This window comes from Copadichromis virginalis, linkage group LG13, assembly GCF_057382275.1.
Source record: "Copadichromis virginalis isolate Kocher_CV1m ecotype Utaka linkage group LG13, C_Virginalis_male_GT1.1, whole genome shotgun sequence".
NCBI classification, from domain to species: Eukaryota; Metazoa; Chordata; class Actinopteri; order Cichliformes; family Cichlidae; genus Copadichromis; species Copadichromis virginalis.
The window spans coordinates 20,774,941-20,802,219 of NC_140630.1; the positions used below are offsets into that span (position 1 = coordinate 20,774,941).

Consider the following 27,279-nt stretch of genomic DNA (forward strand, 5'->3'; position numbering starts at 1 on the left):
CTGTATACAGTGCTGTCTTGAGTCATCTCTCATTTCTTTATATTTTGCCAGGAAATAGAGGTGCAGCAATTATGGAAACAATTGCAAATATAACTGGAAATATAGTATATAAGGCAAAAACAGAGTACAATTCTAACAGGTTTGAAATGCAATATTTGTATGACCAACTTTATTCTTCTGCCCAGTGTGAACTCTCTTAGGCAATGACAGTCTTCAGGAATAGTTCTGTGGCTCCACGTTCCAGGCTCTAGGGAGGCCAGTCTATGACTTATATATGACTTGTTTTTTTCTATCACGGAATGCATTTACTGCAAACTACTGTGTGTTTGGGATGACCATCATGCTGAAAAATGAAGCTGTTGCCAATCAGGTGCTTTCATAATGGAATTTCATGATGGATCAAAATGTGATGGTACATTTTCCAGAGTTTATTATTCCATCAAATGCAACTCTGAGCCACATCAATCTCTCCAGCATGTTTTTACAGATGGCTGTACACACTCATTGTTGTACCTCTCTCCTGACTGTACATATTGATGTCTGAAAATGATCGGTATCAAGAACTACATGAGTGAAAAAGCAGCTAATGTCCAAAGAAACTTTGAAAGACTTTGAACAACTCAGAAAGCTCGGAGAACTACAGCTCGAGATCACTTGAAAAAAAAAGGAAGTCTGGGTCCTTGGAAGCAAAATATGAAGACTTTTGTGCTGAAAACTTTAAACAACAGTTGCACTGGAAGTAAAGAAAAAAGTTTTGAAAGCTTGTAAAAAAAGAAAACTCTGGAACATTCTTGGGCAGGTACTTGCCATGCACTGTGTAATGCTCTAAGGTCTGTTGTTGTGTGGAGCAGTAAGAGCGATGATGGGTACAGAGGCCCATGACAATAGCTGCAGTGTTTTCTAATTCCTCCTGGTACCTGCAGTTCTCCACAAAATCATATTTGCCTTTTGTGAAAAAAGACCCAAACAGTGGCCAGCTTGTTTGGGTTACCTTTGTGTTTTTTGTTTGAATATTCCGGGTTTGGAAGCAAATATAATAATTTATGCAAGCAAGGATGTAATGAATCGAAAAATTAAGATTTTGTATCTGTCCGACTCTAAAATAAGATTTGATTGCTTCTTTTTGCCATTTTTCTGACAAGTTTAAATATTGGTTTAAATTACAGAATGAGTCCACATTTAACACATGCAAATTATTAAGACAGGGAAATCAAATGGAGATTATAGCAATATATGAACACATACACATATTGTAGACAAAACCAAACATGATCAAATGCATTTGACATGTATGACCTTCAGGTATATTTAATACTGTAGCTCCATGTCAAGATAGTTTTATTTTCCTGCATGAATTCCTTCATTTTTTCATTAAAGTGTTTTCCCAAAGAAAGTTGTGAGTGGAGCTTTGGAAGATGTGCAGCAAAGAAAGAAAAGAAGATGAGACAAGACTGTCTTTTGAATACGAGGGATAACAAGAAAAGTTGCGCTCTAAACAGCGACAGATCCTCTGATCTGACATGTTGATCACACGATCCTTTCTGCTAGGGTCCTCGGGCTCGTGTTTTTGGCTCAAGGCTTAGTTAGTCTATTAGTGAAATGTGGGGGTGGCATATCGTATAATGGCTTAACTCAAAGCAGGTTTGCACAATAGTTATGACAAGGTATGCATACCTCAAACTCTAATTGGATATGCACACAAAATTCCATGCAAATCCATCTGACGCAGTTTTATCCTAATCCAGTGGCGAATGTATTTAAGTGCCACTCTAATTTGATACACGTCTTTATTATGCTAAAACGTTTAATATTGCTGTGGTGGCAATGCAGAATGCACTTTCATGTTTACAGAATTCCTGATTGTTATAAACTTCAGAGTTCCTGCTTGTGTCGGACCACACTCTGATAATTGTCCCAGCATTAGTCAGCAAATACAATAATGTGCTGCACAGTTTTTAATGCTTCAATCCTTTTATATTAAAGACGGACTTTACACTATGAAAGACGTCATAAAATCCACGTTGCATGTTTTTTGTAGACATAACATGAGGTATACGGTGATGCAAAGAACTACACTGCATACATATAGTCAGAGTCGAGCACTGGGCTGTGGAAAGGAGTTGGAAAGAATTGGATCTGACTTATCCTGAAACTTTGAGTGAGTGCTATATGTACTGAGATGTATTTTTTTGTTGTTCATCACCCTATTTGGTTGGTTGTTTCTATTTTGGGAGACCTGAAAGGGCAGGCCAGCAGAGCTTTTTCGGCGCACAATGACCCGAGCATCTTGTTTGGTGTCTTCTGACAGCCCGGCTGCTTGTTGCCTCTGATTCGTGTCGACATGTTGCAGAAAATACATTTTTGGTAGATGAGGTTTTCAGGTTTATCAAACTCCATTATTCACACACTAACCTAGAATTACCAGTGGTGACATTTTGTCTCTCTGGCAAGGAAATTATATCCCCAAATGTCCTGGCACTGTCAAGATGACAGTACAATCACATACAAAATCAGGACATACTACATACTGTAATTAAACATATGAGTAAATATAGTCAAGATAAAAAGAACGTACAACCTATTTCAAATCTAAGGTTTTACGCCTTATCTGGGCCCTAGGTCTTACAATGAGGTAAATACAACTCAGATAAACTCCAAAACATGACATTTAACACCCTGTCATTATTTATTTAACAAAAACTAAGAACATCCGCAAATCAAATACACATGATTAATTGATTGAGTTTGAGACCCTCTATAAAAGCAGTTTTGGCAGTTTGCTGATAGCTCTAGTCCATCACAGGGCTAGAGCTATCAGTTATTTTAGTAATCAAGTATTCTATGAATTCTTCCATCAATCAAGTAAGCGGAGAAGAAAATACTTTTGCCTTATTGATGAGGAACAGTCGATATTTGAAAGAAATACGGGTTAAAAAAAGGAAATGAACTAATTATAGTGTAAAGAGGGAAACAAGGAGAAAGTAGATATGACAAATTACACAAGAACTGAACTGCATCAGGTCTTATGGGGAGATGAATCCAGATTTGAAGTGTATGAAATGAGGGCAGGACAGAGGTACAACACTGTCTACATTTGTACAGCACGGTAGAAGTTCTGTCATTGTTTTGTGTTTCATTTCATCCAGTGAGATTTTGTCAGAATGGATGGACTTACGAATGCAGATTTTGATCCACCATGTAATACCATCTGGAAAGTGTGTTATTGGGATCACTGCCAAACACACAGTCAATGCAGCAAAAGCATGCCTTGATACAGAAACACACAATGGAACATTATCAGGCCTCAACATTAATGAAACAGTGTGTGTTCATCTTGACAGAGAAAATATACATCCCACATTTCTCACATATTTAATATCTAGTAATTTATATTTTATACTTTACAAACATGTCATCTGAAATTATTACTGCATGAGGGGAAACATGTAACAAGTATTACAAAAAAACGATATATTGACATTTGCACATGCATTATTATTTGCAGATTGGTGATTCTTGTTTTAAAGTGGCGTACATAGTTTCAATGAGAACACAAACTGTATGTAAAAAGGCATTAAAGCCATGATGGGGTTTAAAACAGCTTTATTTCTTTAAACACAGGCATCGTTATATATTCAAACAACTTCCACAACCGATAAAGAGCAAGTATACAAATGATGCAGCTTCAGTCATCATCATCACCATCACATCACTGCATCCCCTCTACTGATTCTCACAAAAGGACAACAAACCTAACACGAATATCAAACCAAAAACAACCCAAAACAAAACAAAAACATTTCAAACTCATTCTGGCTGATTTCTGAGCGATTAATTTAGGTTAGCATATCCAGTGTTGTGTGCCCATCATGGTCACACACATTCATGAGGCACAAGCACTTGGCTTCCAGAGTAAATTTACAGTTTTTCATCATCTTCCTCAAACAGATAAGTACCTTGCAAAGATTTTAATATGTATGTCTAAAAGAAGCCCATTAATAGATCTGCCACTTTTGCTGTTAATAAATTCTCAAGTGCAGGCAAAAATGAGAAGTAGTAGTTTAATTAAAAAGAAAGTCACATCCACATTTTTTTTATTTCTATCTTTTCTAGTAATTTTACTATTTTCCTACCAATAAAGAGAAGAAAGCTGCTGAACCCATATAATTAAAACCACAATTAACTGAATCCTTGAAAATACAGCAGAGACAATTGGTCCTTTACATTACACACACACAGAGAGTGCAGGTATGCAAGTAGAGTAACATTTCACTGTGCATAACGGTCCCAGACTGCCAATAACTAATGCAGCGCATCCACTCGCACTATTTTTAACCTCAGATAAAAATCAGCAAAATAAACTGACAAAAAGTGCTACTGCTGTCAACACTTGGGATTTATTAGTCTTTCTTATACCAATTAGCTTTTCAGAAACAGCTTGTGTAGGTTCGACTGGAATTTTTACTTAATATGTAGATAACCAAACCATGTAAAAGGTCTAGAAAGCATACAGAAAGATTATAAAGCACATTTAGACCTGAGCTCTACACAAATAAAGCTTAGATTAAAAAAAAAAAAAAAAAAAAAGCATCTATGCTGCTACTCACAAATGTGTGTGCTGAAAAACAACCAATTTATTTCAGTTAACAGTTAACTTTAAGGTAGGACTGACTTGGAGAACACTTCCAGTATCCTGTCATTAGTAACACTGACGGAGAAATACAGTTGAGAGGTCTAATTAAGGGGAGGCATGCGTCAACTTCAACCAAAGATGAAATAGCTGTACAATAAAATAAACAAAATATATTTAAGAAAAAAAAAATCTGTATTCATTACTTAATGAAATTGTGCTTTCTAGTCCCTTTTCAGTGTTGGTTATGATATCTATAAACCTACACAAGTGAACAGTGATTCTGCTTTTTCAGTGCACGTATTCATCATCACTGAAGTCTGAGTCATCGGCCTCCACTTCTCCTTCAATCACAGACTTCTTCCCTCTGCAGCAGGACACCACCAGACCAATGAGGAAAGCCTAAAAACAACGATGAAAGCACACATGACAAAATATATCAAGGCTCATTTCATTGCTAATGTGGAAAATATTTAGCTGAGGACTTGAGCGATAAATTCAAAATGCAGACAGTGACATCTCATTCATATCTTTGGACTTACTCCAATAAAAGCCCAGTTCCCAAAGTAGTAGATGGTGCTGAAGAACCAGAACTTGTGAAGGAAAAGATAAGACCTTGTCACAGTGCACTGATCTGAAAAGAAGAAAAGCACAACATTAATGACAGAGGCTATATGCAATGTCTTCTCTCTGTGGCAAGTTTTAAATCAAGCAGTCGCTTTGAAGTATTTGTCTCACAGTATTGTTTGGACACCTGTCGTGTATTCAAATGACAGGCTTGAAAATCAATACTTGACTAATGTGGGCCCAAACGGTTTAGTAGTTTCACTCTAGTGGTTCATTGTTTTTAGGTGAGAGGTGCCTGCATGACACAGATAGGTTCTCTGTGGTCTGGAGCACAATTAAATGTGACACATCTACTGCTGCTTTCTGTTTATAATTGCACAAGTGTATCACTTGTTATACACCTGTGTTATAAAGTAGTCTATATTAAAGCTAGAGCTGGGCGATATGAGATTTTTTCATATCACGATATGTTTTTTTCATTTCAGGCGATAACGATATCTATCACGATATAAGCCAAATAACTATATTTGTAAGATTTAAATGTGCCGTTGCTCACAAGTAAAATGTGAAATAATCAGCAGCTTGTTTTTATTTAAATATTTATTTCCCATAATAAGTTCAACAGGGTAGATGTACTTAAGGAACATGAGACTTTTTCAGATAAATAAAGGCAAATATTGCAAACTACACAAAAGGCAGCCGCTAAAGCGTTTAAGTTTCAAAATAGAACAAACAAAACAGACTACTAAATTGTCAAATCCACTTAGAAACAAAATATTAATTCTAAAAATAAATCTTAGTTTGTTTTACAGAAGAACAGACAAAACTGACTAACTTTTGTCAATATCAAATAAACTGAGAACTAAAAGGAAATTCTCAATCTCTCCTTGTTGTATAGCTGAGCTTTTCAAACAGTTTTAACAGTTACTTTAGTCTGACAAAAGCCGAATGACGAATTAGCGCTTCCAGTCAGAGACTGAGGCTACGTCCACACGTACACGGGTATTTTTGAAAACGGAGATTTTCCTTTTTCGTTTTAAAAAATAATCCCGTCCACACATAAAGGCAGAAATGAAGGAAAACGCTGCTATGAACATGCCAAAGCAGCAGGTGGCGCTAGATTCCTAACCGTGCAGAAATATTGGCCAATCAGAAGTCTAGAAGCCTCGGTGGGAAAAAGTAAACAAAGCTGGGGCATAGAAGCAGAACCGAGTCGTATGTGTGGAGGGACAGTAACTGTGTGTATATGTAAGCATTTAAACACTGCAGAGAGTAGAATTAACAGTAACAGTATTGTAGAAATTCATTTCACCGAAACAATAACGTGGCGCACAGTGTGACGCATGCACCAGTTTATTGTATTTCCAGACTTGCTTTTGGCACAATTTACAGTGCACGCTACTCTGTTTTTTTGTCAGACTTGAAATAGCCGAAATACCTTCACACTACGGAACTTCTATGGCTCTTCCGTTCGACAATCTCTCTGGCATTGGAACCATCATCTGTTTTCTCTTCGGTCACGCTCGGTTGATTTTTCTAGTCGGCACACTCATTTCCTCCATTACGCGCTGGCTCCATTACCCGTTGGCTGCTTCCCAAACAAACACACGTGCGGCTTGGCACTTGTGCTGTAACAAGTCACGCCACGTGACGCTGCGGCTGTGATTGGTTCGGCTCTGCGCTACTTAATTTGGATTGGCTGACCTTTTTTTTTTTTTTTTTAAGAGGACAAGAGCGGCAAGGTCTATCGCGATAGCTTAATTTCTCTATCGAGTAAAAGTTATATCGCGATACATATCGTTATCGTTCTATCGCCCAGCTCTAATATTAACTTAAGAGCTCAACACAGGCTGCTGTTACTACATGGAGCAGGGCCTCGGGCAATTTTGTTATTGTAACTAAAAAAGACAACCAGTCGTCGGAAAAGAGGAAAGCTGTGTCACTGTCAGTGTGAATATGGTTCAGCCAATGAATAAAACTGGAATGAAATGTAACATTTAATAGAGTATATCCACTATAACACACTGAAACCCCAAAAGGCAAAAGCATGGGCCCACAGAGGACACCAGCAAATGTGAAGACAGTGAACCATAGGTTATGGGTTATGCATGTAACCCCAATTCTCTGATGACGCAAATTCAGGCTCATGACTGTGTTATAAGTAGACATTTCAGGCACTTCAGATCTTTAGATATGAATCCATCACAAGTCTGGTCACCAAATATGCAGTGATTCCTAAAGAACCATTTCCAGCTATAAGAAGAACAAACCAAAGAATACAAACTGGACTATCTTTGTATTTTGCACCAGGAACCATGAAGTGTCAAGTTGACGAGTTTGAATCCAGTATCTTAAATTGTGCTCTGAAATGTTTCGTACAATTCAGAGATCTAAGTCATCATCATTTCTACATCCACTGACAAAGACACGGCCTATGTCCATATAGAGGTAAGGTAAGGTTAGGTAAGGTAAGCCATAGAGCAAAGCTTCTTTGAGTTAAAGGATGACAGTCGATTTCTTTGAAATGACAGCAGAATGACTAAGTGCAGGGGGAAGAGAGGCATATTGTTCAAATGACGTTTCTTAAGACAGCTCAGGCTGTGCAGCATCTGATATTAAATGGATGTATTTACATAGATGTATGGAAATATGTAAATTTCTTTATGTATAGGTAATTGTGTAATGACTTTACCTTTCTCGCCCACTTGACATTAAATCAGACTGTGTGGCCAATGAATGACATCCCCTAATTAAAGCCACAGAAAACCTGCCAAACACCTTGAAATATTGTTTGCAAGTGTACCTTTTATCCCCTTAACATCCGCCCACTTTTATACTGAACAAAACTAAAAGCTTGAAAGCACTTTGTTTGTTATTCTCTTATGATGAAAACACAGCCCAGCACATAGTGATTCAACAAGTATGTGGCCTCGGAGATGACAGAAAACATAAGAAACAACCATTTTGCTGTGTACCTACTGTTATTACAAAGTAAAAACTGCTACGGCTGCTTCGTCTCTGGTATTTGTATCTTAAAATGGTTTATAGCCTTCATATCTTTGCTTTGAATCGATGACTCAATGAACGGGCCTGTGCCATTTCAAATACACTGGCAGAATTTTCCTTGAGTGCCGTAGAGTGTTAAGAATGAAAAGGCAGAAAGTGCTCACACAGATATCGATTTGATTTCAGTTTTTGTGTGCACTGCACTTTTGCCAACTACTGTGTAAAAACTGATAAAGATGCATTTAAGAGGATCATCTATTTACTTGTAGTGCATTAAAGCACCCATTCATTATGTGTATGTGTTACTGTAGCTAGCAACTTAAAAGCAACACAAGTTAATTTGTGTAGTGCATTTCTTACACAAGGGCAACTCAAGGTGCTCTCACTTAAAAATTAAATAAAAAAAAAAAGAATTACAACATTAAAATGCAAATGAAAAGAATAGAGAAGAAATTAGAAGAAAAAACATTAGACACGAGGATTGAAAACAAAGGAGTGCCAGATGGTTGATGTTGAGCACTGAAGGGTGAGTCAAAGGAAGTGCAGAACATAAATGTTTTAGTGTTGATTTCAAACAAGGCTGAGTTTCGAAAGTGGAAAAGACTAAAGAGGTTAAATGCTGCACAATAGTAATCCACTAAATGAACCAATTTAAAGCTGCCACTTCAAATGTATCAGTTTTCTGGGAGAACCTTTTTGTCCCAGCCTCGACAGAAGTAAGCAAACCTCAACTCTGCAATGTTCCTCAAATGACATTTTATTGCGGTGACCAAAGGCAGCTCAATCATTATTGACTCAGCACTGTGATCATGAATATAAAGCACATCAAAATCAAAAGCCCCAGGAAAGAAACTCGCTTATTGCTTACATAATCCAATTGCCTTCTCTTTTCTGTCGAGCTGCTCTTTTCCTTATGCTGGTGACATCACCTTTGAGCTTCAGCTCCCCACTTTTTGAGTGAACTGATACTGTTATTGATCCGACTGCCGCAGACAGCAGAAATATTATAAAAGTCTTAAGCTGAGTCATTTAGCCTTTATGTGTATGAATGGGTATTGGCAGGCGTGGTAAAATGCTGGTGACGTCAAAAGTAGAAAGTGCCAATGATATGCATGCCATGTCTGGGTCTCTTCTTAGCTCCACAATTGTTTTGTGTGAAAACACAGTAAGAACAGATCGCATTTATTAATTAGCTTAGCCATGCACACTTAAGCAATAAAAACAACAAAGTATATATGGAAATACACTCCTTTATAGGACTTGCATCATTTCTACAGAACAAGGCAAGAGAGAAAGTCCCAAAAGCTGAAGTCTGGCTATGTTAGAGAGCCATCTGGAGCATTAACGCCAACCCTGCTGTGCTGCTCCTATCACACTGTTTCTTACACAGCTCTTCACACTGACTTGAAACGTATGAACAGTGCAATCAGACCTACACAAAGCTACATGACATCAAGGTCCACAGCAATAACACAGTCTTTTTGATTTTTTCCATTAAAGTCAATACTTTTAAAAGCTTTCCCTACCAGAGTTCGGTGGAAAAATTCGGCTCAGTGCTGTTTCATCTATAATACAAATGAGAAGACACAATCCCACAGGAGTTGTGATGTGCAACAAGAATCAGCTTTCACTTCACCAGGACCAGGAGATAATAGAAGAAGCAAGTCTTTCTTCATCACTGTGACCCCACTCTTTTGCTCCACTACCTCAGCCATCTGTAGCTCTCCAGCTGCTTACCAGAATTGCAGGGCACTGAGTGGGATCTACAGATGGTTCACAACAGTGGTCTGCCTAAATATATTATCACGTACACCACTGACCAGCTTCACCTTGAAATCATTACCGTTCTCTGATAAGAGTATGGGGCAGCCAGGGAGTGCAGGTAATTTCACCCTGACTCATGATACCCGGGTGAGTGCTGCCCGGTGTAGGATGATGCATTATGCATAACTTTCGTCTGTGCATCTGTGCAAATACATGCATAGTACTCTGCACACACAATGTGCTCTTCCAAAAGGTTCTTGATCAGCAAGCTCTTGTGCCAAAACCGTATGCTTTTACTTTCCATCTAAAGTCCTTTGAGAATACTGCCATTCCTTCAGCAGAACTATTTTCACATTTCTGGCTTCACTTATTAGTGTTGTGCGTAAGAAGAAAAAAAAAAAATCACCAGAAACATCTTTTGGCAGTAGACAAAAAAAAAAGAAATCAATTTGAGCAGTGATCAAGTTCCACAAAAAGATAACACACATAACCTAACTTGACCTCACCAAAACTACTGATCATACGAACTAAAACCAAAGTGAGAAACAAACTGTTTTCTAAAGCAAAGGACATTAAATTAAGTTTTCAAATCAAGACGAATGCTAGGAACTATTACTTTTTAAGAAAGAAACCGTAATTATTTTTACACATTTAGCTGAGATAAAGGGGTATTGGGAGCATCAGGTACAGTCAGGTATTAGATGTAGAAAGCTCAATCTTCTCTTAGCTCTTTTTTTGTGTCTCTTCCAGCCCTGAAGGAAACAGCTGGCTGCTAAATGCCCCACTACAATCAACAGGTCTATAAAAACTGGGTTTATTTAAAATTTTCAATTAGGATCACTTTTAAGCAAGGAGTAGCATTTTAATTAAGCGTCTTTAAAGCTCAACCTCTATCAAAAAAGTAATTTTATTTCTATCAGTTAATAGTGGAGGTCTTTCTGAGCAATACCAAGCAAATATACCCTTTGAAAAGTGATTTTCTTTCCTCCTATAAAAGGTAAGGGGTGTCTGTGGATTACAAAATGGGCATTTTTCTTTCAGGAGAATTACTTTTGATTGACATATTCCATTGTAATGCAAATTGATGATGATCCCATTGATGGAAAGAAAATTACTATTAATTTGAGTTGGGGTTGAGGGAGTCCTGTTGAAAATTGCTATGGTACCTGGCATCTCAGAGCTAACACGACGCAACCAGCCCCCTCCCCAACTCTTTAAAACAATGCTGTGGAAACAGGGAAGTTGCTAGGAAACAGACAGGAGTCTATAAGTGTACAGTTTGATCTCTAAGATTCAATATAGGAATAATATGATACGTCTTTCAAGGTGAAAACCCAGCTTTATGTTGCTATTAAATGAATTAAGCTCACGCTGCTAGAATTTTACCCGTAATCACGCAGAGAAGCTCACTGATAAATTGAGCCACTGGGTCAAAAGCAAACCTTCGACTGGATGTATTGATATTAAATGTGAAATATACTTTCCTTCCTGCATAAACATGTTTTTAACGTTTTGATCTGTTCTTCTCCACAAGTGTGTTGTTTTGGTAAGAAATTCAGTGAGCTGCATTGGGTTCAAAGTTATAAAAATCACTGGTCAAAGTGTCCAGGGAATGAGTGTAACCACAAGCTGAGTTTCCTGAATTAATGACGTAGGTGTTAACATGACTGCAAAAAACAACAGTTAAGGACATTTAATCCCTTAAGTGAGGCAGTCATTATTATAAATGGACAAGAAAGAGAAATATGTGATGGGTTGGCCACAATAAAAATCACTGCATCAATAAGTGACATTGAAGGTTATTTAAATAGCCCAATCACATAAATGTCAGTCACACAAATTAAAAAAAAAGAATAAATAATGAAATTCTGATTATCCAAAAAAGGCTTGTGTGCGCACATAGACTCACAGAAAATACAACAAAACCACCAAAAATAACAACAAACAAAACTGACTGGGAGTAGTATTTTGTTGATGGTTTTAGATGCATATCAGAATTTATGATCAAAGCAAAGCCCCCTGCAGAAGTAGCAGCATGAGCATCATGGAGGTAAGACTAATTTGACAGAGCAGCTGAAAGTTCTCTGTGTTTCAGCCAGGCTTCATAAAACCTATAACTAAAACTGAACAGGGAATGTTGCAAAAGTTCAAGTTTGTGCCAGGGCTTGTGAAATGTTACAAATATAAGATATAACACACACCCATTTTTTTAAAACCCTAAAATGCCTTTACTCCCTGTGTTAAATTGGATAATCAAGAGAACTTCAAGTTTCAGATTGTCTGGCACCATGGCAGCTAAATCCTGAAGATTCATTTCCATTACGCTGAGTAAATGAGTAATGGCATGGTAATGACCTTAGAGTACATAATGGAGAGCCTGGCACTGAGCACCTGCTCGCCAAGATGTTAGTGTCATTACCCAACTGTGACCAATCGCCCAATCAGTCACTAGTTTGACTTCTACCCTCTTTTGTCTTAGCTGTCTTGATGTAATGTCATACTGTGGGTTATTACAAAGTGATGCAGTTCCCGTGCCTTGTGATGCAAATTTCTACCAAAGGGTATTGCCATAATTTTTTCTCTTATCATTATTTTTACATCAACCAAAAGGGCTTTTAAATCCCAAGAAAAGATACATGTCTCCATATCTGTGCTTGAGTTCATACTAGATTAAAATTTCAAGAATAAGGAATTTGGACACAACTGGCAAATTCTAGGCAAATTTCTCACGATGGCACCATAAATTAAAGAACAACTTTAATGCCTTTACTATTTACTAATTATTACTATAATTGTTACTACTGTTTTGTCAACAACAGCATTTCTCAATTCTCAGATAAAAGTATTAACATGGTATGAAAAACAATGAAGAACCAACAGTTTACAAGATGAGCACATTTTTTAGATAATGAATCAAAACGGGTAAGTTTTAACAGAACTCATTTTTTCAAACTATGAAGTCTGCTGGAAACTTGCTTTTGTCAGCTTTATAGGCAAGGCACAGTTCCTCTCCAACAAGTCTATATCAATTACGGAAAGAGCACCGATCTCCTGAGTCTTCTCTCTGACACAAGACTCTACCTTCCTGCACCTAACTCAAGCGTCAGATTCTTCTGGTGGCTGTCCTCTGTTTTGTGCATACTCAAAGTTTTTCAGACTTTCCCAACTTTTGCAATGATTACTATTTGAAATGTAGTTTGCTTCATTTTTTTTGCTTCAACTTCATCATTATGTAGCAATTGTTAGATTAATGCAGTGGGTACAGAATAAAGACAATCAGCGTTGGTCATGTCTGTGTCACCCCAAAAATATTTTACCATACATTATGTGGAGCACATTTTTGCTCAGTGTGACACCCTGGAAAAACATAAATTGTGCAAATCAGATAAATGGAGGCTCTCGACTGTTTGCGCTGCATGTAGTCACCTTTCCACAACTACGCACTGTCTAGGGGCAAATCAAATACTATCTTCTTATAAACAAAAGGGATATTATCTAAATGGCAACAGAATTTTTTTTTTTAATCATACAGTCACTTTTTTTTTAACTGTTTAAGCTATTAAGTGTCTGATTGCAGTCCCTCTCAGTCACATGTGTTATCTCTGCTTGACACTTCCTTCGCCTCATGGTAGGTGGTACAACGGCTGTTGTGAAAGCAGGAGCCATTTACAAGATGGCAAAAAAAGAACTCATTTTACTAAGCTGGTCAAAAGACAAATTACAAATCTTGCCAGACTACTAACTCCAGCAATAACGACACCTTTAGTATAACAGTGCTGAAGAGCTCCAAAAAAATTATGAGATAATTCTCACAACTAATCAGGAGCTCTATGGGTCATTTATAATGACCGCACATCACACTGGAGCACCTCATATGTAAGAAACCAATTGATGTTTAGGCCACTCTAGTAAGAACTACCTGAACTGCTGCTTTACAAAAAGTGTAAAAACCGCACATTTGAACCATTTTTTGTGAAAAGCAACAACTCAGGAACACCGACAACAAATGTCATACTTTAGTTGCCAGTTGTGACAAAACTTCTTAAGAACTGTAACAGAATCAAATGATGAGGCAGGATGTTTTGTCATAATTACATTTCTGCTAAATTCCAAACAGTCTGGCATGAAAGAATACCAAACATGTATTCATGATGATGGTGCTTGAATATATTAATAATACTGGCTTCTCTACCAAAATACTTATGATGTATTAAAAGAAACAGTGATATGTTGACATAATAATGCTAAAGATGAATTGATTGATTGATCTGATTTTTCTGACATTCTGTCAATAAGTGTCATTTTATTTTTGGGTTTACTGAACATCACAAATGTCGGCAAAATTGAATAAAAAAACGAAATTATATGACATATTGTTTGTATTTATTTAAAAGCAAGCTGTAAGGATAACTCGACAGCTTTACTGTTCTACATGATAATGCATAAACTGATATAAATCTATATTATCCTATATGACAAATCAAATGCAATATGTCTGTATTTGATTTGTCATAAGAGCAGGTTTTCTAAAAGAATATTTTATTAAATTTTCTGTTGTACACTTTGGGCATGGATGTAATAGTCATTTTATTCTGGCACCTACATGAATCTCAGACACTTAAATGCTACATGTAGGTGTATATAAACATTAAATAAAATGAACAGATGAATGTGTTCTTAGGGAAAAGCCCTCAGATGCAGCAATATGACTTTATGCTTGTTTGTTAGTATATTAATATTGGCTGTAATAAAAAACCAAAATAGGTTTTAGCAAGAGCCAAAGGAAATCAGCAGCTAAATTAATGTGTGCAGTTTCCCAGCATAATAGAATATTGTTGAACAAATGGTCACAATATTCCACAAATTGAGTGTCTTGTGGTACCATCTGATTTGCAGCTATAAAGATATACATAACTTATCTTTTAGTAATGAAGTAAACAACAGGAGAATATGCTGCAGAATCATGATCATAATTAGAATCATAACTGTTAGAGGTGGGGAAGAAGAACAAACATTATTATCTGAAATACATACAATAAAAAAAGCTATCGCCACTTATTTTGAACAATATTCTTTGATAAGCATAAGTATTACTGGGAGATTTACAGATACCTAATTACTGTATGTCAGCAGGTGTAAACAAATGGTTTCAATGGATTTATTGGATATAACCTGTTTAAACATTAAATATAAGCAATCAATATAAGCATTGTTTGTTATATGTAATTATATATATATTTATATTTCAAACTATGGTAATTAAATAGGTGTTTGAATGTTTACCTTTGATACGAAGGAAAACATTGTAACATAACTTAATTTCAAATATGAAATCATCTGTCTTTATATTCCACATAAAAGTATTGTGTGTGATCCTACTAGTTATTTCTCTACAAGGCTTTCCATTTTTATAAGCAATGATCTTAACATGGCAATGATCTGCCTAATAAGGTTAGAATAATAAATATTTTGTAATTGAGAGATAACTTCTCACACAATGACAATTGTGAAACCACAGCCTTTAACAAATGCCATTTCCTCTAGTTCAGTGCATTTGAGCCACACACATGCTCTAAATATCATTTATATAGCCCCATAAATAATTACTCCCAAAAATAACTCCAAACACATCAAGTACCATTTAATAAATTATATAAAAGCTTATGATAATAATATCACTAATTTGCTGTTAGATTAATGATACTTGATTGTTAAAAGAATTTCCCTCACTTTGGAAAAGATCTTGCTACTGTTTGGTGCTGCATGCATCTGAAAAATTCAGAAAACAGCCTTCTAGAAACAGCCAGATAAGTGATAAGCTGACGTTAGCTCATATCATGTTGAATCGGAGTGATTACAGACACGGTTTTACATTTACTTAAGACTACTATAAAATTGTATTGTAGATAGATTGTAGAACATTATAGAAAAAAAAACTGTATATGAGCGAAAACTCATATTTAGAAAGGGTTTAGAAAGGTCTGTGTGCTCCTGTGTGAGGTTTCAGGTACTGGCACAGACTTTGTTGTGTGTGCAGAGAAAAGCAGGTTTAACTGTAACAATTTACTTTTCCCCCAGAAAAAATGGACTTTGAGGATTTAGCTATACAATTCTGGGGTAGGGTCTAAAAGACCATAACAGTGAGTCTGAAAGCCATTTTTCCTGTCATGCTACTACAGTTTAGGGCATACTGTAAAACAACACTATTTTTGTTTTGGAGAACAAAAATAGTATTAAGACTATTAAGGTTAGAGTAGATGAGGAATGATAAAAGGCACATGTGTCAGGTATGTTGAAAAATGAAGTAAATTTATGATCTTGTTTGTTTTTCTTTAAACCTGCGTCGAAATGAAAATAATTCCTTTTCTGTCTGTTTACTTGAAGCCTTCAATGCTATGTTACCCCATTCAAGACAGATGTCACTGTGGATCTGCATATATGTAGAATAGCCAACTAGCTAGATAGATTGTCATCTGTATCATAAACAAACTTATTACACAACATTCACACATTTCTACAGATGTATCTTTGGTTTTACACATCATACAAAGTATCCCCTTCACCACCAACAGCAGCCTGACATGAGCATTTATCACATGAATAAATAAACATAGTAGAGCTTATACTTATGTGCATGCACACGTTGGTGTATTCATGCCTCCTTTAGTGAATTAAACATTTGCATGTTGACAGTAAGACACTACCTACTGCATTAGTAAACATTTGTTCTTGGTATTATTAATTCTAATACATAATGAATAGTGATAAAGATTACTGAACAGTGTTCTACATTATATAACTTGGTCACACACACCGTCCTTCTGTTCCTCTAGCATGAATTCCACGTTATGAGCAATAAATGTTTCATGTTGTCTTGTAGGTTCTTTAAGCATCTCACGATTGGAGCCAGCGCTACTATAGTGTGGCAGAAATGACGAACTTACCCTCAGGTGCATCTGCATCACATATCCTGGAGGTGTTAATAGTTGTATTCCCAGATGTAGGACCTGGTGATGGCATCTGAAACCAAAAAACAAAACAAGAGTGATGTACGTGTTTACTACAGAAACATTAAACACTGCAGTACACAAATATTTTGGCATTTTATGAACATGGAACTGTTTGAACTATCGTCTTTAAGAATTTATAACACTGAATTAGTACAGATCATCAACATACTTTATTCATATACTGTATTATCGGCTGATTTACATTATGCAAAGTAAAAACAAGATGATTTGGGTCCAAAGGACTGTAAAAGTTGTAATAATATTAATCTAATTTTCCTGCAGGTATACACAATATATAGCTATATCAGACATATGAACCTCTGTTAACAATGACAGTACGGTGACAATGCATTTAATAACCAACACAGCTCTGTAATTAATTGAAGAAATCGACTAAATATCTAACTAGTAAGGAATAAAATAATTCCTACCCTTAATTCTCAAAACAAAAATTAAATTTTTATATTCTATGTTTAATTTATGTCAATTTTAGACACAAAAATAAAATATTTTTTGGTCCCTAATCCTGCACTTGGGGACATTTGCAAAAATCCATCCAATCAAATGCGATTTGGGGTGATTATCTAACTCCACCCATTATATAAAACTGCACGTGACCATGTGGTGCGCAAGGAAGGTAATATTAGAAATGTAGTGTTTTGATTTAAAAACCAAAAGGAAAAAAAAAGAAAGCAGCAAGTGTTAATTAATTTTGCTCCAGTTCCTCCTTCTGGTCTAACAGCCCAGATGAGGAAAAGTCTAGAGGCAACTAACCCTTTACTGCTTCTTAACTTGATACTTCTCAGCCTCAGCGCATGCATTTGCTAAGCTCTGTCCACTTTTTAAGCAATTTAATCATATCTAAACGAGGAACCTAACAGAAACAAATGTGGGAGCTCATCATGATATTGATCACAGAAGAATTCAACCAGTCCTATTCAATATTTACTCTAAACTGTATGCATCTTTGATATATGGGGTGGCTGTAGCTCAGGTGGCAGAGCAGGTCAGCCACTAATCAGAAGGTCGGTGGTTCAATCCCAGGCTGCCTCCCGGCTGCATGCCAAATATCCTTGGGCAAGTTACTAACCCCATGTTTGCCTACTGGTGGTGGTCAGAGGGCCCGGTGGCGCCTGTGTCCGGCAGCCTCGCCTCTGTCAGTGTGCCCCAGGGCAGCTGTGGCTACAATGTAGCTTGCTATCGCCAGTGTGTGAATGGGTGGATGACTGGATATGTAAAGCGCTTTGGGGTCCTTAAGGACTAGAAAAGCGCTATACAAATGCAGGCCATTTACCATATAATGTGATATCAAAATTTAAAAGAAAAGAACAAGAGGATGTTTCAGTAAAACAACACACCGGTTTATTTAAATTATGTTGTTTAAAAGATTTTTTTTCTGATAAAGTGTAGACGCAAGGGTGCATCTAAACCACCTGCGTACACCCACACAGCGAGAAAGAGCAGAGCTACATTAGATCACATGGAGAGTAGACTGTCAAACAGCAAAGCCACATAGTCTAATATAGAAAGACGGAACTGAAAACGAACAAGAGTCTAAAAGCCCCGCTGCCAGCCTGTAGAGACCATGCTGCTGCCTACACCAAACTGAACCAAAGAGGTTTGAACACACTGACTAACTGACACTGCCATCGTTAGAAGCTCTCATCAGGGAGAGTGAAAACAAAGAAACACACAGGAATGGACATGAATTTTTCCTTACCTGTACAAGGTATTTCTGGCTGCCATACATGACATATTGTGGGGCTAGACTATAGATCATGTAGCTGGTGTGCAGAACGATCAAAAGAAGAATCATACAGAGGAAGAGGAGAGCCTGGGGGCGAGTTTTCTTAGGTCTTATTTTGTACAGCTGTAAAAAAAAAAAAAGAAAAGAAAAAAAGAACACATTATCATGTAGTTAACTGGGCATTTGCAAAAATTTAAATACATAAATAAGGCATTTTCTTACCCTTATCCAGAAGAACCAAATGCCCATGTTACGAATGCCGGCCATGGATGTGAGTACGAAGTACACTGTGATGACTGTGATCAGGATATAATCCAGTGGAAAAACCTGTGACATCAAAAACAAGTCAGCTACCGTATAAATCTTAAATGCACAACAATAATTATTGCATCCAGAGCCAAACACTTAGGATGGTAATCTTTCAAGGAGCAACCAGTAAAAATGGGTAATCCCACAATATCTGGTCAGCTCCAATAAATGCTAACCATATCTATCCTGGTTAGTCTGCAGCACATTCACACACCAGGAAAAAATCTGAACATCAACAACTGTTATGCTTTGCAACATGAAGTGTTCAGACTGGCAAGTTTAGGTATTTAAACCAATTTAGCAGTCATGTTTTGCCAAGCTTTTGTGTGTGGTCCTGTCTTTAGCCTCGTCAAAGCAGCTGCTTCTTTTACAGCTAAATGAAGAGGCAAATAAGCATAAATGGTCCAAGTACCAGGAACTGGTAGATCAGTGCAGGAGGAGAGGCTGTATGGTGCAGTGTGAGCTGATTAAGGTGCAGCTTTTTCAGTCACCGGTGCTGCAAAAAAGAAAGCCATCATGTCCACTCTGGAAGCTGCAGAGAGGGCCTCCAGATGGCTTTCAATGAGGAGGAGTGATCCTTTCGCCAATGCTGCTGGGAAACAAGCCAGGGTCTGAACAACCCTTGCTGGGTTTCCTGAGTGAAGGTGTATGATGCTGAAAAACCTGGAAACTCAATGACCTATCACTGACGATGTGTATTGTGTAACCTAATTTCATTACAAATTAGCACTGACCCAAAAATCAGTTTAATGTGTTTAAATTTCAGCACACTGAAGCACATACTCCCCAAGTTTTAAACAACATCTCAAGTTCATTTAGGAGAGACCAGTGATAAAGCTTTTAAATGATGCTTCATTGAGGTTAATGATGACAGAAACAAAAAAATATGGATTTAAGCATATCTTAATTGAGTATAATCACTATTCCAACGTGAGAGATGAGAGGATACTCACAGGTTGCAAGGCTAAAAGAAGTTCATTCAGAGGATTGGTTAGGTTGGTGCCAAAGATTATGAACCCAGAGCTGATGCCAGCCGAGTGGAGGGCTTTATCCAGACTGAGGAGGAAAAAAACAGAGAGAAAGAAAAAGAAGAAATAAGGGTATCAATCTCCAGTATTAAACTTTAATATATAAGGTTAAATGAAGCAATTGCACTGTTTATTTTGGTACATTTTGGTCTTACAAGGCACACACTGCAAACTGTATTTTGTGTTACAGGACAAATCATAACTTACTTTGAAATGAAGAGGGCAATGGTGAACAGCAACGCAACCAGGATAAAGAATATGCCTAGTAATATCTGCAAATCAATCAATCAAAACAGAGAAACAAAAATAAATAACTACAACAAAATACCAGGATACATTTTTAGAAATGACTGCTATAGGAGGGACGTGTAATCACAGTGTGCCCTTGTTTGTGAACTGCATTAAAAGCTGCATTTAAATAAAATGTGTATTTTTAAAGACAGCTACTTAGTCAGCAAATATAACCTTTCTACCATGTCTTTTGTCAAACAGAGACCATATGGCATAGCCAGCCACAGTTTGGCACTGTCGCTCAGGGTGACAGGGGGAAGCAATGGCACAGCTGAAGCAGAGTTAGGAGGCTGCAATCAGGGAGGAAAAAGCTGGCTGATCAGATGAACGTAGTGGGAGGGGAAAAAAAGTGAATCTAATGCTGATCTTCATATCAATAGTTAGACCAAATTATACCAAATTATCTGAGATAAACCCCTTGCAGCAAAATATTAATTAAGATACTGATGACAGACTTAGGAGAGAAGCAGGCAAGACGGAGAAGAAAAACATAATTTAGTTTAATTTTAAAAAAGTACAGTAATCTTTTTATGAAACTGCTACTCTAACCAAGGAAATATCTAAAAAATGAGTTTACATGTATTAAATGATAGTAAAGTTATTAAAACATTAAATAAGGCACCTGCCATATATATATATACACTTTTTTAATAAAACCTCTATAAATAGGTGGCACAATTTTTCACCCTATTATGGTGCAAGTTGCTTACCTAAAAAAAAAAAAATAGCTTGTTACATTTCTTGCGCGATCAAAAGAGAGTAACTATTGTGAGCTCCATGTCCTCACGCACTGATTTTAACTGTCAGTGTTTAACATGCTTAGTGAGTCATTTTCGCTCACTGTCGGTGTTGGTATTAAAAGGACAGCATGTGTCTGAGGAACAGTGAGGCTGAAATCGCAATCATTTGGCTTATCACTCTACACCAGTCTCTCAGTATACAGTAAATAAATCTCCCAACTCATTACTGTTTAAATTTGAGTCTGGGGACTATCATTAGCAGCAACCCCCCTGGTTAAAGACAAACTGTTACAGACACTGGTTTAAAATATTTGTTTGAGCCTGCAGTGCAGTTAAGTACTGAAAAATGAACAGCAGTAGGAAAAGTAAAATGTGAAAGAAGGGAATGATGCTTGAATTTATTTTATCCTTAACACATGGAAAAGGCATTAAAAGTGAGGGGTCTGCAGGACTGTAACTGGGCATTACCACTGATAAGTCATGTGGTAATGCCGAGTAATAAGAGCACATTAAGCATGTAAGCCATTCATATAGGCACAAAGTACATTTGTGTGCACGTGCTGGCTGCATAGGTTGAAATATGAACAGAAGTAAGTGGATATTCTTTCAGTGAGTTATTACAATAGCACTGCAGCCAGCCACATAAGTCTTTTATATCAGTTAAAAGAAGAAAAATTTTTTTCTATAACGTGGGAATAATCGAGAAGGAAATATACGACAACGAAAATCTGTTATCAAAGTCTTTTGATCTTTTTCAGTAATGTTATAAACATTCTTGTTACTGTATTTCAGCTGCAGTTCAATAAAACTATTAGGAGTAAATACTTCTGCTGCTTGAGGATTTGCAGTATTGTAACTTTATATTATACCTTTTATTCAGACCCTCCACCATTATGTTTAACAAGAATAATAACAGTCATAAGTCTGTTAAGAAAAGCCATTTTCATTGTGAGAGCCACTGCGTTGTCTCAAAGTCCAGTGAAGTGTATTTATGCCATTTTCAATAGCTGTTTCTGCCAATTGTTGATTAAAAAAAAAGCACACACAATAAATGAGTGGTTTGGAACAAGGATATATTATTAAGGATTGGTAAGAAAACCTAGCCACGCGGGATTCTGGCTGAATTTGTGATTTATTTATTTTTGCCCCCAAGTGACTGCATAAAAAGCCAATGTGCTTTTTATTTAACTTCAAAAAATTATTATAAAGCACTTCTATTCAATACCATGAAAAACTGCTCAAATGAAATGTATGTAATTGATCAGAACTTTGAGGCACTTTGAGTCTCTACATTATGCTCATCAGTACATTGTGTCTGGATGTTTTGTACTGGGCCAGTAATGTTGGGACCAACATGTCCACTAGTAGCCAAAAAAAGAAGAAAAAAAATATGAAAAACAATAAAAAGACAAGTTTCTTGGTTGCTTTGGTCTATCCCTTGGGTACCATGAGATCCTGCCTGAGAAATATGAGACTCCCTGAGAGACTTCAGAGTAAATTAGGTGAATAGATTTCCTGTGGGAACCATGTAACTATGCGGTTGTGTAAAGTAGAACTCAAAGTAAATCTAGAGCAGTTCAGATTGGAAATTGAGCACAAAGAAATTGTTTAGGAAGAAGTAGTTGAAGGTGGCTATAAAAATACAAACACAAAAATGATGTTTTAAATGTATTACACAAGCTAGAGCGGGTTTTTGCAGTTTCACCTATTCTTAATCTCAAATATCAATTAAAAGAAGCACTGAATAAATACAGCACTATCTATGTTAAATAACCCTGTCTGTATGCTTGCATTCAATACACACTCATCAGCATAATTTCCCTTTGTACAGAATACTTTGGAGAACATAATTTACTTTTGTGAATGAGAGCCAATTCCATAATGGACACTCACCTTGAAAGGTCTGAGAGCACTGCCCACTTTAGTGCAGCAGTTCCTCTCTGCAATTTCCAGGTGTCTCCCCCTGCGCCGGAGGACCTGTAGTTTGCCCTCCAGCTCCTGCAGGTTGTTTCTATCCCTCGAGGACAGAGGACGTCCATCTTGGCACTGACAAGACGACCAAAAGATATCCCAAATGCATCAATGATCGATATTATGCGGACTTTTGAAACTACACTACACTGCTGGAAGTTTTAATGAGAACATTGAAAAATGTAGATATCATTTTATCTGCAAAAATATGATTTTAATAAATATTTACAGTCAAGTGAATGAGTATGTAGACTAAAAATAGTGGGAGTATTATATAAATGCTGTTTTCTAAACATTCTCAAAGCATATACATACTTGTAAATGTATATCACTGTATCATATTTAAACTACTGCTCTCACAATATTAAAGCAAACTGTGCGTGTTTTGCATTAACCTTCTTGCTACTGTGAAAATAACCTTTAATGCTGCCAATACCTGGTTTTTAACAAGTGCATTTATGCAAGGGACAAATAAGGAATGATCTGGACTATTGTTTATACTTCATGTTGCAATGAGCAACTAATAGATGTCTACACTTTCAGTATATGTGGCCTCCAGCTGGGAAGGTGGTTGACTAAAGCAATGTTACCCACACATAACAGAATTCAAAGACAAAGGGGCACATATGAGATAGAAAAATCCAGAATGATATTAAAGGAAAAACAAATAAAAACAGCATTTGTTTTCATGATTACTAAAGTAAATCTTTTAAGCTTAAATAACTCTTTGTGTCTTCTGATGGGACTCACCTTGGATTTTAGCTTTTCAATCTGATGCTCAACATCATCAATGTCCTCAGTGTTCTCCAGGCGTTCATACTTAACACTGCGGGTGCCTTTTATCAGATTCAAAGGCATAACAGACATACCATATGCCTGGAAGACAGTGCAAAACTACCATTATAATCAGACATCATTGTCAGAGTGAGCACATATGGCACGTGCATCCACCCACACAGGCTCCTGCCTGACGGCAAACCCATCACAATGTGGGACATGACAACAGTCAAATGAGGGTAAGCAAACACACACAGAGCAAATCATATAGTTCCTGGCCTCCCAGGCCATGTCATTTTTGGTTCAGGAAAAAAGATTAAAATGGTGGAACCTATAATTGTGCTGAGGTTTATTGGAGAATTTGCTGCAACCATTTTGTGAGGATATCACTGCCTTATATCACTCTGATGCATTTACAGCTTAACAGTGCCCCCATGTGACAGCACTACCCTCTCTCTAGGATATGAAGAACTTGTTCTAATTATAATTTTCAATAGACGCATTTAGGTAGGAAAATCAAGATGCAGTCAATTTTCACCTGAATTTAAATCAACAGATGTCATTTAATTATATTTCTTTGTAAAAGTTAGATACAATATATAAACACTGCACAGTTTCCCACAAAGATAGACAATAAGAGAAAATCTGTGGGGTGATTTCATCTTTCAGGGGTCTTAAATCACCTGAAGGGACATCTGGACTTTAATCAAAAACGAGGGACATCTTTAATACCAGGAAACAGACCAATCAATACAAAGAAAAGTAAAAGCAACAGGCCAATGCTTTCACAATGCTGTCTCACTTTTATCAACTTGGAAGTGTGCCATTTTACAGGTTCATAGTAAAACAAAGGGCCATTCTGTGCAAAAGATGCTGCCCTCCTTCCATTTTTCATGTGGGGAAATGTCACAGTCTATATTTTTCTAAAACAACTTTTACTAGTTTTTGAGTGTTAGGTAGCATTAAGAGAGCCGCATGGGATACTAAGTCAGGCTACACTATTATTAGTCTCTGCTGAGGATCTCTGCCACGGGTGAATGTCGCCTCTTGCAATGAATCATGGAGCTCTTAAGGCCAGAGCATGTCCCGAATATCAAACACACTCATAAAAGGAAAACCTGTCCCAGATCCCAAGAGAAACATTTCCCACCCCTGAAATGTGCAACTATATGAGAGAAATAGAAAAGAAACTAAAAGAAAGACAAAACAGGTTTCCCTCTGCTGGAGTGTACATTTTTAGCTCACTCATCGTAATGCATGCTCATTAAAGTTATTTTAAAACTCACCGTGGTCAATAATAACCAGAAATAGCTCAGCAGGGGAGCTGGGAATGTGTATGCAACTCAATAAGTGTGTGTTGGCTGAGGGTGAAGTCACTAGCTGAAATCATTCAGTCACATGACTGCTGAGTGGGAAGAGGGAGAAGTAGTTGGGCACAGGTCTCCTACACAAGCCTCTTTGTTTGTGTTTCCACTGGATGGATCTGAGGCCCCCCACAAGTTCTCAATGCTATCAGTTAAGAAATAACAAAGCATAAAATTCTCTGGATAGAAGTGGGTGAAAAGACATTTCCCCTCATTTAAACTAACATATTCAGGGTTCTCTGTCATTTGATTCAATTAGCAAAGGGTGTTAGAACAAAATAATCTTCACAAACATGACAGAACATTATGGTTACCATGTCTTTGTAGACTACAAATTGTTCTGCACTGAGAACTAATACAGGATTAAAAACAGACTTGAACCCTAAAGTGAACAGGGAAGAGAGCAACTAGATTATTGTAATGTTAGGCAGTGGTTCACTACACTGTCTCATCCTCAGCCCTAAACTGCTTCTGCAAGAGGTCTTTTCCTGTTAAAAGGGAGTTCTTCCTTCCTACAGTTGCCAAGTGCTCACTCTTAAGGCCTTTTCAAACCAGACATGTAAAACCCATGTGAATATTTCATTTGTTTACTTTTTTTTTTTTCAGACTAAATTAGTGTTCATGGAGCCATTCATGCCAACTGTGTAATTTTACTGTACAAATTTGCGGCGTTTATTAATTTATTAATTTTTATAAAAGCACTTTGTGACTTTTTAGAACTTGTGCTATTTTAAAAAAAGATTATATTGAACCTAACCTTTCTTTTGCCAAAAAATAAATTCAGATTCAGTGATGTTTTAAACTGAGGAATCCAAAACCTCTGTAACTACATGTGTGCATTATATACAGTCTGCTGGTAATACCGTCTGTGATTTCATCCTACTAAATAGATATACTTATTACATGAAGTTTATAAAATAGTAATTTCATTCAGGGACATACTGTCCTTCTGTTCATGTCATGTACTTCTCCTTGTTTAGAATTTCAGTTTGTAAGTGCTTATCACACTAAAACACGTCTTGTTTTATTCAAAATCCAATGTCACAAACTTTGAACTTCAAAATGAAATACAAAATATAAAAATTTAATTCAAATTTTAAAAAGCCTCGAGGTGTTACAGAATTCTAGAAAAACAGATATCACTCCAATTCTCTGGAAGAACCTTATGCCCAGGTCAATTTCAGGGTCTGGGATTACACTACCAGACATTAACCAAATTTAATTCAGTATCAGCATTTTTATGGCTTTCACTTTAAGAGCAAGAGAATGGCATCTCAACAGCAGACAGAGCCATGACAGTCATAAGTCAATATGCTAGCTAAGCTTTTAAAGGAAGTAAACGATGCCAAAGGATCTCACATGATGCATGAGCTTTGAGATTTTGCTGATCCCTTGTAATATCATTGGGTTGAGTGAAGCAGAGTGGGAGATTACAGAGTAATTAGGGATAAGAAAAAGTTCTTTTTTGTGTACTTAAATTCTTTTCATTAAATATTTTCTTATTTATTGCCCTCTAAAACAGATTAAAATAGTTAAAGTTGCTATCAAGTGCAAAACACTATGTTTGCAAAATATATTAGAAAAATAAATAAATTTACTGAATTTAAACTCAGTGTATAATCTCTCTAAAGCTGAGCTCTATTTGATTTACAGTACTGACAGGACCATACATTATCAGAACACCCCAACAATAAAATAGTCATTAGCAGCCATTAACTGTTTCTGTCTATAGAAAGGTAAATAACATTGCTTGAGTTTTGTTTAAGTTGCTTCTAATAAGTGAACTATGCACACAGAAAGAAAGCCGTGCAGCCTTACGTCAATGTGAACGAAATTTAAGTGCACCAGGTTGCAGAGCTGTATAGTGTTTACATCACAGAGCTGTGTGCATTAAGAGTACATGGCGAGTTCTGCACAAAGGGTAGTGATAAATTAGCAAAAGGAGTCATGGACAACATTTCCACTGCTTATGGAACCTGTCACTTGGCTTCCATTAAGTTAATCGGGCTTAGTAGCATAAGATGATAAATTAGACAGTTCTTTGCAAATACCGGTAGGTTGCCACCTACAACAGT

The 27,279-nt window shown here is 36.8% G+C and overlaps 1 protein-coding gene across 1 annotated transcript in view; it reads right to left on the minus strand.

Moving 5' to 3' along the window:
• Window positions 1-3,586: 3,586 nt before the first annotated feature.
• Window positions 3,587-27,279, minus strand: part of lmbrd1 (LMBR1 domain containing 1) — a 48,548-nt gene continuing 24,855 nt past the window's right edge. Inside the window, exons 8-16 of the mRNA XM_085477950.1 lie at window positions 23,814-23,939; window positions 22,986-23,138; window positions 20,269-20,333; window positions 19,987-20,089; window positions 18,947-19,051; window positions 18,698-18,847; window positions 16,912-16,987; window positions 5,173-5,264; window positions 3,587-5,032 (exon numbers count right to left, since the gene is read on the minus strand). Of these exons, the coding sequence (XP_085334076.1) occupies window positions 4,922-5,032; window positions 5,173-5,264; window positions 16,912-16,987; window positions 18,698-18,847; window positions 18,947-19,051; window positions 19,987-20,089; window positions 20,269-20,333; window positions 22,986-23,138; window positions 23,814-23,939 (981 nt within the window). The 3' untranslated portion in view covers window positions 3,587-4,921. The remainder of the gene's footprint in view (window positions 5,033-5,172; window positions 5,265-16,911; window positions 16,988-18,697; window positions 18,848-18,946; window positions 19,052-19,986; window positions 20,090-20,268; window positions 20,334-22,985; window positions 23,139-23,813; window positions 23,940-27,279) is intronic.